Source organism: Caretta caretta, chromosome 2 (genome assembly GCF_965140235.1).
Source record: "Caretta caretta isolate rCarCar2 chromosome 2, rCarCar1.hap1, whole genome shotgun sequence".
Lineage (NCBI taxonomy): Eukaryota > Metazoa > Chordata > Testudines > Cheloniidae > Caretta > Caretta caretta.
In genome coordinates, this window is record NC_134207.1 from 263,498,903 (window position 1) to 263,514,082 (window position 15,180).

General features: G+C 48.4%; 1 protein-coding gene across 1 annotated transcript in view; it reads left to right on the top strand.

The window, feature by feature from the left end:
- The window catches only part of WNT9A (Wnt family member 9A), a 67,194-nt gene extending 52,237 nt beyond the window's left edge, over window positions 1-14,957 (top strand). Inside the window, exon 4 of the mRNA XM_048837379.2 lies at window positions 12,702-14,957. Coding sequence (XP_048693336.1) covers window positions 12,702-13,175 — 474 coding nt within the window. The 3' untranslated portion in view covers window positions 13,176-14,957. The remainder of the gene's footprint in view (window positions 1-12,701) is intronic.
- Window positions 14,958-15,180: the final 223 nt, after the last annotated feature.

Genomic DNA, 15,180 nt, shown 5'->3' on the forward strand with positions numbered 1-15,180 from the left:
CCAGGGTGCATGAGCACCTCCCCTCAGGAGGAGCAGAATTGCACGCTGTTGCTGTCAGGACTAAGATGCCTCCTGCAGAGCTTTTGAGAAGCTTCCCACCTTCTGCAGCAAGGGAGACTTGGATTAGATATTCAGATAAACATTCTGTAAACTCGGGAATAGGCTTCCCAGGGAAGGTGTGGAATCCCCGTCAATGGAGGATTTTTAAGAACAGTTTGGACAAAGCTGTCAGGGATGGTCTAGGTAGACTTGGTCCTGCCTGCATGTAGCTTAACGTAGCCAGGATAGTTTGCCCCACCATCATTCAATGATAACTAAAGATGCAGACAAGAGGCTGTTGTGTTTGACCTGGCTTTGTTCACTCTGGCTGGCGAAGCAATGCTACCCCTGGGTTGGCCACAATAAGAGCTAAACTGTACTAAATCCTGGTGGCTAAACCCATTGGTATGGTGTGGCTGTAGCTGTTCTCTTGGGTAGAATAAGAAGCGTTCCTTGTAACCTGTTTTTTCCTTGTGTCCATCTTGTCACTTGTACATGGAGCTGAGCATTAATTCCCAGGGATAACAAGGAGAGCTAGGTGCGCATGTCAAGGGAAGTGTGGGAACCCTCTGCTTTGGCAGCCTCTCTAGCCCGATACCTTCATGGAGGGGGATGCCACTAAAGGGTTAATTAATCCAGTTCAAGGTCACGTTTCTTGGCAACCTCCTTTTCTTTTCCTAAAGAAACTGGACCTGGCTTTTTGTGCTCCAGCTTCTCCAACCATTGACTAGCACCAAAAGCTAAACTGATAGCTGTGATGGGAGGGCTGCTCGAAAACCAGCTGGTGCCTTGACTTTTTTTAACTAAATGGAGGAATCTGCCCTGTGTTTCAAAATAGGCAACTCTTAATCTGAGATAGCACAAACCAACTTGAGAGACTGCAATAGAGCTCCCTTTTAATATCTAAGGTACCTGTAGGACCCCTGTTACTGTCGTATCTGAGCATCTCCCAGTCTTTAATGTAGTTATCCCCTCACAACACTCATCTGAGGTGTGATCCCCATTTTACAGATTGGAAAGCCAGTGACTTGCCCAGGGTCACGTAGGAAGTCTATGGCTGAGCAGGGAATTCAACTTTAGGGCCCTAGCCTGGGACTTGGAGCCTGAACACTGGGCCACAACTGTCCACGTTAGGGGTTGCCCTGGCTTAAAGGCATCCGTTTAGTTAAACTAGTGTGGACCAGATGCATCCATGTTGTGCACCGTAGAGTCTGCTTTGGGTTGGCTTGGGGGTGGGCAAGAAGACTCCTCCCTCCCATAGCTTGCCTTCAAGAGAGCCCTACCCAGACACTCTCTCCACCCCTGCCATGGACCGACACTGGAACAATCTGGTAAAGGTTCACCCCAATTTTGGGTGGTCTCTCCCTGCTTCTCAGCAGCATGGATTGCCCCTCCCGCCCCGCACACTACTCCCCAACCCTGGCAGAATGTGTCACGGGTGCCTGAGATACAGCAGAATAGAATCATAGAATATCAGGGTTGGAAGGGACCCCAGAAGGTCATCTAGTCCAACCCCCTGCTCAAAGCAGGACCAATTCCCAGAAGGGAACTGCGCCTAATTCACTGGGCTGGCAACAAACTCTAGTCTCCTTCCAGTCAACAGAGCAACTTCTCCATGGACAAAGGCTATTAAATGTGCCATGTATTCCTAGGTGGTGGTATTATTCTGCCCCATCCATTTAAAAAAATAAATAAATAAAACCCAAAACCCTAGTTTTGCCTCTTGGTAGAGGTTCTGACTTCACTTCTTGACACCCTTGATGTGTCAACTGTAACTTCCCGCAAAGACTGAAATCCTCACTGAGCTGGTTATGCCCGTTCGGCCTTGCAAAGTGCTTCCCATATGACCTCAATTGCTAATGAAAGGGCAAGCTTGTCTGGCGTGAGGATGAGGTAATTAGACTTTGGACCTCTCCAGCATCCTCTTTATTGTGAAGCATGAGCTCTGAATAGCCCACTTATTAAAAAAGCAATTTCCCTTCCTCTGCCAAATCTACTTGAGCTCACTCAGCTATTCTCCCCACCCACCACCCCCTGCTGAAAGAAGTCAACGCCACAAAGCTCCGTGGCTGGCAGCAAAGTGGAAGAGGCTCAGTTATATTACAAAGCGAGGCTGGATGCTATTCCACCACCCTCTTCACCCCCTCTTTTGTAACCCATTAATGAAAAGTCAGAATGTTAGCACACTCAATTAGTTCCACTGGGCTTGAGTAAGTGATGTTTTAATTAAATTTCGTCCATGTTTCTCAGCAAAGTATCATTAAACGTGACTTTGCAACTGTCTCTCTGGAGCGTTGCTAAATTCCTGTAATCCCACAAAGGCCTGACCTTTTCCCTGAGGCATGTTTGGTCAAGCATGCCTTACCAGTCTGAGGGGCACTATGAGAGGGGATGCAGCTACCCAGGAAGGACCATTGTTCCCAGCTCTCTCTCCCTTCCTCCCAGTCAGCTGAAGGGGACAGGAACGTGGGTGACTGTCAGCTGCCTCTGCAGGGTGGTGCATTCAAAGGCCTGTTCCACCAGGGAGGATGAGGGTGTAGAGCAAAGGAGGCAGAAAAACTGCAAAGCAGCGAATTCCCACTGCCCAGTCTCTTGAGACCATAAATCCATCAGAAGTTGTTCCCCCTCATGCAGTAATTAAGTTTCCTTGCTTTATTTTGGAGTAACCTGAAAGGCCAGTTGAGGGGTTTTGGCCTGCTGAGATTATGTAAAACTACGAAAGGCCTGTTCCCAAGCCAGCTGCTGAAGGCTATAAAATGGATCCATCTTATTTCAGGTCTCTGCATCAGTGGGGTGTTTCTTTTTTTCCCAAGCTCATGTTTGTAAGGGCAGGAATGGGAGGGAGAATCCTACTAGAGCACTGGTTCCCAAACTGTGGGGCATGCCCCCTAGGGGGCATGGAAGAACATTTGGGAGTGGGGGAGAGATCAGGGCAGGAGCACCACCCAGCCATGGTTCTTCGCCTGGCCCTAGCCTTGGCCACTGGCCATGGCTCGGTTCTTGGCCCCGTTTCCCGTGTCCATGCCATGCCCCCCCGCCCCCAGGAGCTATGGCCCTGTTCCTGGGATGGGGGTGCACAATCAGGGTAAGGGCGGGGGCACGACCATGAAAAGTTTGGGGACTGCTGTACTAGAAGTGGCTTTAGCAGCAGGTCACTCTTCCCCTCGAGGCCCACAGGGTACGTCGGACCCCAGTTGGTAACAACTAGGGATAGCCGTGCTTTGGCTTTCAGCACCAAGAGTGTGGTTGGGCCCCATTGTAACTGCCAAAAAAGAGGAATTTGGTTGGTGTCCATAGGGAGCTCTCAGACTGAATGGTCTGGCTGGTCAGCTCTCCTGCCCCGGAGGTGACCTCTCCATATGAGGCCTGAGGTGGAAGTCTAGCCTGTCCCTCTCTGGGGTACTGTCCCTGGCCCCAATCACTGGAGTGTCAAACTATCTGACCAGAATGCACTTTGAGGGGGGGGGGGAAGTGCTAATATCCCCGTCTGTAAGGTAACTGAGGCACAGAGTGACTTATCCAAGGTCACATAGGACCTCTCCTAGAGCAGGGACTTGAACCTAGGACTCCCACAGCCCAGATCGCTACACAATCCTTCCTTTTTCTACCTGTCTTTATTCCCTGCAGACAAGGAGATTTCATCTCCAGAGCTGTCAGGCAGGGCTTCTAAGGCTAAATGCACGCAAGGATGTGTAATGATCACTCCTTTCAACAAGTCAAAGCATAAGACACAAGCATGTTGCATATGCAATTCTTTAGGGGTACACATGGCTGCAAATTGTACCTGCATTTTTCCATCCGCAGCAAACTGCTCCTGCAAAATACTGGCATCTGGAGGGTCAATTACCTGACCTATACCTACAAATCAAATGGCTAGCAAGGCAACTGCAGGTAGAAAGATACAGGCATACGTTTTATTTTCCCAGGTTCAGATCTGCCTTGCAAAAGCCATTCTGAAAAGGAAAGCCTGACCATGAACTTGCCCCTGGAATTCTTTCCAAGTTAACCCATCAGGAAAAGTACTTATCCCTCACAAAGTGCTTACAAACATTAACCAAATCAGGAAGAATCTTGAAGCTAAAGTTTCCGTGCAAAACACTGCTTTAAAGCTGGGTTACATTCTTCTAAATATCATTAAATTGAATAATAAAAAAAATCTAAATGTAAAAGCGGATAGGGGAGGAAACAGATGCAGTTATTGTTTCTAGAATGACCATCTAAAGGGAAGTTCTGTTAGCATATACCTCTTGGATTTTTTTTTCCCCTGCTCTGAACACGTGTCTGAATCCACACCTGGAAAAGTGTGAGGAGCAGGTTATTGATCTGAGTTAGGAAGCTGCAGGCTGAGCTCGAAGAATAAAACCGTCTAAGAATTCCCATGACTATGTGCCCAGCTCCTGAGTTTAGACAATTCCAGGAACTGGTTTAAAACCATTCAACGGTTGATTGCCTAGTGGGGGGCAAATGGGGATCTGTGCTCAGCATTTTGGCTAAAACTGCAAGCTTGTTTGCAGAATGTCCAAAACTCTAATTTTTTTTTTAAGACTGGACTTTAGCTGGCGACCAAGCGCAGGCTACAGGTGCTGCTGTTGTGGGGAAGGATTATGCCACTGCATTGCAGAGTGGTGCTCTGCTGTAATCCCTCTTCCCCGAGTGTGTGTCAGAAGTGGGGTCCTCCAGTGCTGGATAATCAGTTAGCTGCTGTGTGAACAGATGAGAGGCAGAGAGTCCTGTGGTACCTTATAGACTAACAGATGTATTGGAGCATAAGCTTTCATGGGTGAATACCCACTTCTTCGGAGGCATATAGTGGAAATTCCCAGAGGCAGGTATAAATATGCAAGCAAGAATCAGGCTAGGGATAACGAGGTTACTCAATCAGGGAGGATGAGGCCCTCTTCTAGCAGTTGAGGTGTGAACAGCAAGGGAGGAGAAACTGCTTTTGTGGTTGGCTAGCCATTCAGTCTTTGTTTAATCCAGAGCAACAGAGATGCTCTAAATTCTTGAAGTGGTGTTGTACCCTAATCCTCTTCCCATGCATCCTTAAAGGGGATTAAGTGAGAGACGCCCAGATAATCCTGGCAAGTGACCCGCATCCACACGCTGCAGAGGAAGGCAAAAGTCACATGGCCTCTCCAGTCTGACCTGGGAGAGAATTCCTTCCTGATCCCACATAGGGTGATGCATCTGATGAAGTGAGCTGTAGCTCACGAAAGCTTATGCTCAAATAAACTGGTTAGTCTCTGAGGTGCCACTAGTCCTCCTTTTCCATTAGACCCTGAGCATGTGAGCAAGAACCAGCCAGCGAAGCACTAGAGAGAGAGAGACTATGCTCTGCCACCTCAGAGCCCTGGCCTGCTCAGTGTCCCATCTCCAGCTGTGACCATCCCTGATGATTTAGAGGACAGAGAAAACTCTATTTAAAAGAAGTTCTCTTCCCCTGTAAATCCAGTGGTGTTGAAGGCAGCATGGTCGAGTGCATCAAGCAAAGGCCTGGGCATAGAGCAACCAGGCTTCTGTTCCTGGTTCTGCCCCAACCTGCTGTGCGAACTTGCATCACCTTAGTATCACAGCGGAAATATTTCTGATGTAAAAGGACCCCAGTGGTAGATGCAAGATCAGAGTAAGTCTGTGAGAGATGGGGGCAAAGCGGGTAACTCGGCTCCCCATGGGCTTCCGCTCAACTAGCTAGTATGTGTTCCAATCGACACTCCCTTCTCTAAACTAGAAAGTGTGAGGTAACCTGACCTAACACGCTGCAGAAATCCTATTCAAGCCACACGTGCCATCCCCCTTCTCTCCCCTCCCACCGTCAAGTTACGGCAACCGGCCTGAATGAGCTGGCATTGCTACTGCTCCTTCTTGGCTATGCTTCTGTCCCAGGGGCCTTAGCACCGGAATCCATTCTCCAGCACCGCGCAGACCTGTCCACCAGCAGGTGCCCTCTCCTGGCTGCCTCTCTTGTGATGTGGTGAGACCCCCTAAGCCATGGCTTTCCATGGAAGACTTCCATGAGTTGTGACTGATTGGCAGTGAGGGAGGGTGGCTGCGAGAGGAAGCTCACTAGGATTTTCACTGTAGCCACCTCGTAAGATTCTTGAATCTTCATGAGCCCCAGAAGAAGAAATTTTATGGGGAGCTTGGTATGTGTCCCTGTTATGCACCAGCACTGTAAATGCACCCTTCTGGAATAGAGGAACTGGTACGCTCATTAAAAATAGGGGAGTAGAAACTTGATGCTCAGTTCCACCCTGTGCCAGGGCTGAGTAGTCCTGGCTGTGGGTAACCGTGGGGCTGGCAGGGAGATCAGGACAATGTTGCCAGGTTTGTCTGGTGGTTTCAATACTTATAGTTCATAAACTGCCGTGTTTCTTCTCCAGCAGACCCACCTCCATCAAACACAAAAACCTCAGCCAGACGCAATAAATCTCCGCTCACCTTTGGCCCTGCAGTGAAGGCTTGCACCCATAAAGCCTTGCAGCCTGCATTCTTTGCACTTGCCTGTCCTCTAGGGGGTGCCATAGGGTCTTGCGTTTCCTCCAGTGCTGCTGGCATACCTGCAGAGATGGGCCAAGGTGGTCAAATTGTCCATCCCGTCTGATACTGCAAGAGTGTCAAACAAGCATCTTTTAAATGGATCTGAATACATCTGGCACAATCACATTATACAGGATCCTACTCACCAGCCAAGTCAACAGTGGGGTGCCAGAGGTAGATAATCTCACGCACTGGGTTGCTTGCCGGAGCACAAGGGAGTGGGTTGTAGGAGTGAGGAGGAGAACCAGCAGCCTCAGGAGTTTGCTCCAGGAGCGTGAAGTGACTGCAGTACAGACCTTATGCAAGCCTCTCTCGTCAGCTTTGCCCAGCACACTGGTGGTCTGGGCATGAAGTCAGGTATAAGAACTTGTTTCAGTTTTCACTGGGGGAGTGGGGTGTGGGGGGAGAACCAGTTTGAAGTGACTGCAGGAGAGCAAGCATAGGGGCTCTCTCTTAGTGTTTTGAAATGTGTTCTGTGTGCTCTTGTCTAACGTTGTGGGATTTCTTGCGGAGTTGGCTAGACAGTTTGGCACATAGCGTGTAACAGCTTCTGACCAAGCTGGCCCAGCTGAGCACTGTAAGCAGTAACACATCGCTCTCTGTAACCCGTCACTTGTTTGAATGCTACTGTGTATTATTGGATTGCATTTGAGAAGGTCTTGGCTGTCACAGGAATGAAGTGTGACCATTGGCTGGGGTTTGCTTAAGGCCATACGATGCGAAGCATCTTTCTAAAAATGACTGTAATATCAGGATTGGGCCAGGCCCCAGCTCCCAAGTCCATGACCTATTGCAGATTTGCATGTGGTGGATTCATGCCGCCAAGTAACTAAGAACCCGTTGGTCGGGGAAATGGATTTAAGCCAGTCATCTGCTGTTGTGGGGCTATAACGTAGGCTGACACCGTCATGGGTGGGAGGGGGGCGTGAAGGTTGATTTCAAGACACTGAGTAAAGCCAGATGGCCCAAAGGAAGAGTGCTCAGCAGTGGTACCTTTTACAGGAGGGAGCTTATAAAACAGACTGTGTTCTGCTTTGCTGTTTTAAGGGATGGTTATAGCTTGTCCGTTTAAAGTAAAAACAAAGCCTCTCTCGTGGAAAATATGGAGCTGGGCGTTTTATTGCCCTCTGGGGTAGGGGGGAAGAACCAGAACTATAAAAAGATTATTCCAATCCATGAAAAGTACAGGCTACCCACGACTGTCCAATTAAGGTGTCCTCTTGGTTTTCCCAGCAGCTACAAAGTAGTTGCAGGGCTCAACCCCCCTGTGGAGAGGGATGGGTGGAGTAGGTTATCTAGCCCTTTCTAAGGGGGATGGGCTCCAGCAATAAGAAGTCTCTCTGGGACAGTCTGGTAAATAATGCCTTCAAATTGGACCAGATCCTCCACTCGGCTAAATCAGTCAGTAGAGCGATGGCGCTTTGTTCCAGCTGAGAACTTGGCCTGTATTCCCCTCTCCTTGCAGTCACCTAGTGCTGGCTGCCTCCGGCTTCCTCTATTAAACCAGGCGACTTCTGCAGCAACCTCCTTTCCTGCAGCACTGGGCCTCCCTGTGTCCTGCCATCTTCCCTCCCATACTTCCTATCTCCTGCGAAAACACATTCCTTCCATTGCCCAGCCCCTGCTCCTCCTGAGCTCCAAATTATTTCGACATGCAGTAAGTAAGAACAGCCTGTGTACAAATTAAAGCTGTAACGGGAAGAACTCCCTAGATTGACTGGTGTGTGTACACCTTGGAAATAGATACTGTCGGTCTTTCCATTCCCGCCCCAGCCCTTCTCCAAAATCACATCCTGCTTCGGATGTCTCCATCCCCTGACATCAGCATTTCCGCAGCCACAGAATGCGATAGTGGAAGACTGAGGACGCTCGAGTAAAGAAATAAACACCTTGCCTCCAGGCCAGACGCTACCCTTGCAGCCCCACAGAAGTCGATGGGCTTAAACAAGGGCAGAATCTGACACGAGACCCCGTACAAAGGTGTCAGTTTTGGTTTCAATTTGCAGGGCTTCCCAGCGTCCTTCAAACTCAAAGCTGGGAGTGGGAAGGAGAAGGACTCAAGTGGAACTGCCCCTCCTTTGTGTGTGGGGGTGGGGGGGGGGCTTGAAATCGTGCAACTGTGGCCTCTTTGAAAAGCAGTTGGTTTTCCCACCCCCAGGGTTGTGACCCACTGGGTAGAGCAATGGACTTCAACTGAGGAGACCTGGGCTGTTCCTGGCTCTGCCAATGGCCTGCTGGGTGACTCGGATAAGTAATTTCACCTCCCTGCCTCAGTTTCCCCATCTGTACAGTGGGGATAATTATGAGGATCCTGACCTTTTTGTCATAAGATTGTGTAGGCTCGCTCTGTAACATACTGTGCTGAAAGAGGGGAGGGATAGCTCAGTGGTTTGAGCATTGACCTGCTAAAGCGAGGGTTGTGAGTTCAATCCTTGAGGGGGCCATTTAGGGATCTTGGAGGGAAAAAAAAATTGGGGATTAGTCCTGCTTTGAGCAGGGGGTTGGACTAGTTGACCTCCTGAGGTCCCTTCCAACCCTGAGATTCTCTGATTCCAAGAGGCTCCAAGATTTGCCCAACTAGCATGCCTTGGAGGGAGGCAGGAGATGGGAGAATAAAAATGGCCAAAGAGGCCACATGAGTCACTGGTGTGCTGAAGTCTTCAGCAAACCTGCATAGTGTGCTCATGGCTCTGCCACTCCGCCATAGACTCTTTGCAAACTAGTGGGCTTCGATTCCCGGCCTCACTTGCCGTCGCACTCTGGGTCACATCCTACCCCTTGAAGGGCCAGAAGAGCTTAAGCTGTGGCTCTACTGTGGAATGGAGGCAAAATACCATAAAGGCTGGTGTTTCTTAAATGCAGCCATCTGGGACTTTTCTTGCAGCCACAGCTTCCTGGGCTGTGATGGGGAGGGCAAAATAGTGCCCCCCTCCCCAGATGCACTACCTTAGTGTTGGTTGCTGGGGCTGCCAGCAGGGGTTGGGGCCCTGTCCCCCTCTGTAGTCACCTGGGGTACAACACTGGAGGAGCAGGCAGCCGGTGTGTTCCCCACCTTCCCAGGGGTGATGGGGCTCAGGCTTCTAGCTTGGGCTTCAGCTCAGGAGTGGCAGGGGGCAGCCCTGGGCACTGGCTTCTGGGGGCAGCCCTGGGCACTGGCTTCTGGGGGCAGCCCTGGGCACTGGCTCTGTGGTGGCAGGGTCCAGCCATATGGCTTCTGACTCCATCCATGGGCCCCAGCTGCAGGACTTTGGGTTCTGGCTTCAGGCCTCACTAACTCCCCCACCCATTTCCCCTGGCCCTCCCCCAGGGTTTAATTTGTCCCCAGGCTTGCCTGGGCTGAGTAAGTCTGCTGTGGAAAATGATACTTGTATGTTTGCTAATCTCACTTTTCACAACAGACTTACTAGCTGTCAATAAATAAATGACAAAGATTGCGATGTGCATATTTATTTGATTTTTCCTAAGCTAATTAAGTGTTTTAGGAAAAAGGGCAAGAGCGGCCACCAGCCAGAGTTGGTGGCCATACTCTGAGGCCACCAAAAAATTTGTCCTGAGAACCCCTGGTATAGGCCCTGTGTATCCTGCATCCCACTGAGATCTGTAGTGGGCCTCTCTGTGCTATGGGATAGGAATGGAAGTGCTCATCATGATGGGTCTTTCCACATGACTACAATGTGCCTAGAGAACAAGTAGCTGTCTCCATTAATATGCCTCTTATATGAAGCCACAGGCTTTAACCCCACCGAACTTCCTCATAGTTCCCACTCTTTTGGATCACTCAGACTGAGGCTTGGACCCCTCGAGCCTCTTACATCAACTGGATTTTGAGAACGCCATTGAGGTCTCTGGAGTACCATACACTATATAATTGGGAGGGAATCTGACCCTGCACAGGTAATGACCTATAGCCTAGTGACGTATGCAGAATTGCTTCTGAAGGCTCCAGGTTTTTAAAGACTTCATCCTTGCCTGTAGCATTGAATAGGGGAATTATTAACCCCAGGTGGTGACAAGGGCTGGGCGAAACCTTTTTTCACTGAAAAATGCTGATTTGAGTTGACTGAAACATTTTGCCAATTGGTGTCTGTTTTGGAAAACTGCTTCAGCCCAGGGGGCCGGTTCAGAAATCTTGAAATGGTTTAGTCCTTTCCACAACAATGTTTTGGCCCCCCTCCCCCCGCTTTTTGGACTAAATTCATAAGGGGTTGTAGGAGCCATTCACAAAGTGGTGATGGCCCCCTATCCTGGTGGTTAACAGTTTCCAGTTCTTACTCCAGAGCAGGGATTCAAACTGGGTCTTGCATCCCAGGCAAATACCTTTAACCACTGAGCTCTTGGGTATGGGGGTGGGGGGACATCTCCTTCTCCCTTTTGTTAATGGTGCTTACTTCCTCTGTGAATCTAGCCCTTTGCTTCCTTCCCCAAAAATGTTGGTTTCAGCTTGACCCAAAGCAAACTTTTTTTAAAACTGCCAGTGAACCAAAAAATCAGTTATTAGCCCAGCTCTGCGGCTGACACAATGAGATCATTGTGTTCACATACGTGAATGTGTTCCATCCTTTCCCATCTGAACCTCTCCTTTTGGAGAGGAGAGAACAAAGGAGCATCCTGGATTTTCATAGCAAATTACAGCATGGTTCATTAAGCCTCCGCTTGGCCAGTGAGCAGTGATACTTTGTGAGAACCTGTGCCCGCTCTTTGGATGAGCTGTCGATCTGTAGAATAGGATCATGAACTGGAGGGAACCCTCGATGATCTTGGTTGTATGCAAAGGTGTCCTGTTGATGTACTCAACTGACTGGTGTCTGTATGCTGTTGGTATCTGCTCGCTGGAGTCTGAACTGCTCAACTGTGTTTCCATAGGTGCTGCCCTGTGATGTGGGTTCTGTGCCCTCATGTGATAGGGACCCTATGCTTTCTGGAGCAGGAAGGTTGTGGCAGAGGTGGAATTCCAGTCATGAAGTTTTGAGTAGAGCGTAATGACAGCTGTGAGGTTCTACAGGGCTACTGATTTTACAGTAGCTTTCTCCTGCTTCCTCTCTTACCCTGCTTCAAAACACAGTAACTCGTTCTCAGTATGGTCAACCTGAGAATAGGACACTTCACTAGGTCTTAAATCCCTCCAGAACCTCATGCCTACCAGTAGGACAGTGTGTAGTATGGTCTGAAACCTAGTGAGCTGCTTCTCTGGTGTTCCCAGATGCTGCCAATTTGGAATCTAGCATCCTTGTGCACTCGCGTGTGCTCTTCTCCCCCCCCCCCCCCCCCCAGGCATCGTCGCACTAAAATTACTGTAAGTGACGCATCTGAAATTGGCCTAATAGGCTCAAACTTTTTTCGAAGTGTAGCCCGCAACTCCTGTGGGTGCTCCCCCTCTATTCATGATTGCTTATCTGCCTGTGATTAGATGGGGGAAGTGTTTAGCTGTCTTTAATTGCAATGTAGTTACTGGAAATGGAGGAAAGCCTGCACAATGTGACCAGCAAGTATCGTGCAAACCACTGGTGGTCTATGGACCACCACTGTAGAAAGACTTAACTCTAGAACCCAACAGAGGGCTACTAGAGGTATGAATCTAAGACTTGTAACAAAGGATTACATTTAACCTACCCAAATGAGTCTTAGAAATACTTTTTTTGCTTAACCACTAGTAGTTTTTGGTAACTTACCATGGAAGGGCAAATGGTAAAAATGATAAGCAAGGTGAACATTATAGTTATTCATGGACACAGGAATGATCCCACTGCAATATACAACTTCTGATTCATCCCAGCTTGAAAAATCTACCTGTGCAAATATAATGGGTAACAAGAAACTCCAGGTTAGTACCGCAGGATCTCTAACCACTTCAGATATTAACTAGCCAAGCATTGCAACTCACCTGGGAGGCCAGGGAAACTGAGATACAGAAGAGTTAAATGACTTGTCTAAAATCAGTGTGACAGAACCAGGGAAAGAACTGTATGCCCCCAGTTTCCTGCTCCAGCCAGGAGATCGCTCTTGAATTGCCATGATTTCATGGTTTCACAGGGTAGCCTGTAGACTGTTTGCTCGCTCTGTGGTTACATTTCTTGTGCTCCCATAAGTGACTGACTTTCTCTTTGACTGCATTCTTCTATTTGCAGGTCATCAAAGCTGGCGTGGAGACTACTTGTAAGTGCCATGGTGTGTCCGGATCCTGCACTGTCCGAACTTGTTGGCGGCAGCTCTCTCCGTTCCATGAGATTGGCAAGCAGCTGAAGCAGAAGTATGAGACGTCCCTCAAAGTGGGCAGCACCACCAACGAGGCCACGGGGGAAGGGGACATCTCGCCACCCAAGAAATCCACCCCTGGCCACAGCGATCAAATCCCAAGGACTACAGATCTCGTCTACATTGACGATTCCCCCAGTTTCTGTCTGATGAGCAGGTATTCACCTGGGACTTCAGGAAGGAAATGTTACAAGGACAAGAACTGCGAGAGCATTTGCTGTGGCCGAGGTCACAACACACAGAGCAGGGTGGTCACACGGCCATGCCAGTGCCAGGTTCGCTGGTGCTGCTACGTTGAGTGCAAGCAGTGTACTCAACGAGAAGAGGTCTATACCTGCAAAGACTAATGCATGCTCTGCCTAATGGATGTCCTCTGTGGTGGGAGATCATGATCTATGAGAACTACACATGGAGACAAACAGGGTTTGACTGACGTTCTAGGATCTGAAAGCTATGTTGAGACATAAGCACTTTGTAGGGTACAGGTGACCCAGCTGTGTTGCTGTTTTTTGTTTTTTTGTTGTTTTTTTTTCCTGTAGACTGAATTTTAACCATGAGGTCCAACCGTGTGGAAATAAGTGCCTGTCACCATTGGGGTTAGGTACCAGTAGACCCTCACCAAAGCCGTCCATGAACCCATCAGCTTGATAGATCACTCACTTACCTTGAGGTGTTGATTATTTCACTAGTCCTCCGCAAAACTCCTGGAAATCTACCCGACTGTCCAGACAGCCAAGCAAATGAACGAGAGAAACTGACTTAGGATCTTTTTGCCTTGAAAAGTTGTGGTCAAGGTAGTAGAGGCTTTCTAAAGATAGGGGGTGGGTAAAGCATAGAGAGTACCAATTGTTCCTCTAGTGGAATTTCTGCAGATCTAGCATACGAAGCTCAGACCCACTTTTGAGGGTAGCTCTTTGTCCATCTTAACTCTGGCTCCATATCTGTTTTTTTGATCAGTGAACATAGCTTCAGAAATGTTGAGGTCCCTCCAGCTTGCCATGTTGCAGACAACAAAAAGTTTGGGAAGAGTTCCAAGACACACTCGCCCCCTTCAGTCTGATCGGACACTCGTCCTCTTCACATGTTCTTCAGATGCAGGTTTTTAGCACTATCACTGTCTTAATTGAAAAAATAAAACCACTAGCAGACCTTTCACTTTTCATTTTGTATAGGGTTAATTTCTCTTTCACTGCTTGTTGATTAGACTCACCCTGTGGCAGCTGCTTCAAAAACCCAAATGAGGACTCTTTAGCCTTTATCTAGGCTGAATTGGAACTTATTTTGATTTAATAGTCGGCTTATGACCATATCAATTCCGTTGCATCTCAGAAGGCAAGGCTGACTTGATGCTTGCTTGCGTTGTATAGCAGCCATTCTGGACTGGATCGGACCTTTTGGCGAAGATTTTATTTTACTAGTCAGCATTCCATTTATTCTAGAACATGGCACAAGCTATATGTAAGACCCCATGACTTTAAGCTTTTTTTTTAACCACTAGATTGAGAACCATATTTTTAAAGGTAACAAACCATGGGATTCCAAATGCCGAGTGAACATATGGTTCTACCTAACAGCGGACAAAGAAACAAAAGCCAAATGCAATGGCCGAGAGCTCCAATGCTGTGAACTAGATGACAACCGTCCCTCTTTTTTTTTTTTTTTAAAGAGGATATTTACAACCTAGTACTTGATGATGTGGCAATGTTCTTCGGTCATATAACACTGCTGGGATCAGAAGCGGCTGGTAAATGCCTTAACGAAGCTTTCTAAGGAAACACTGGAGAGTGGAGGGCATTTTTGTTCGTGGTGTTTTTTTTTTTGGCAGCAGTCTTTGATTGTCTAGTAGTGATTGTCACTAGTTTTATAACCCATATCTGGCTTTCAAGGGAGGAAGGGTGACTGGCTAATTTTTTTTTTTCCTTGGCTTTCAAGGATAAATAGATGGTTGTGTAACAAGAGCCATGTGACCTTCCAGGAAGGACTATCATTGGAGCGTCTTCTCAAATAGTAGCCACTAATATTTAAGGTGTTCATGTGCATCTACTGGGAAGGGATCTCTTCCTAATCAACAGATAACTACCGTCCAGCCTGGCCTGTTGGCATACTTTTCTTCTGGGTGGGTGGGTGACCGGTGGGGTGGGGAACAGTGCGGGAGGGAAGGTGTTTTTTTTTCCCTTTTTTTTTTTTTAAATAGCTTTACGATCCTGCAAAGCAAAACGTACTAGCTCTTTCTTTGTACACTTCTGGAGACTGGGTGCACTGGGGAGGGTGGTGGGTAGTTCTGGGGCACCACCTGTCCTTTCTGGTGACCTCTGTATGGCAAATGCACATCGACGCATTGAATGCGAGGTA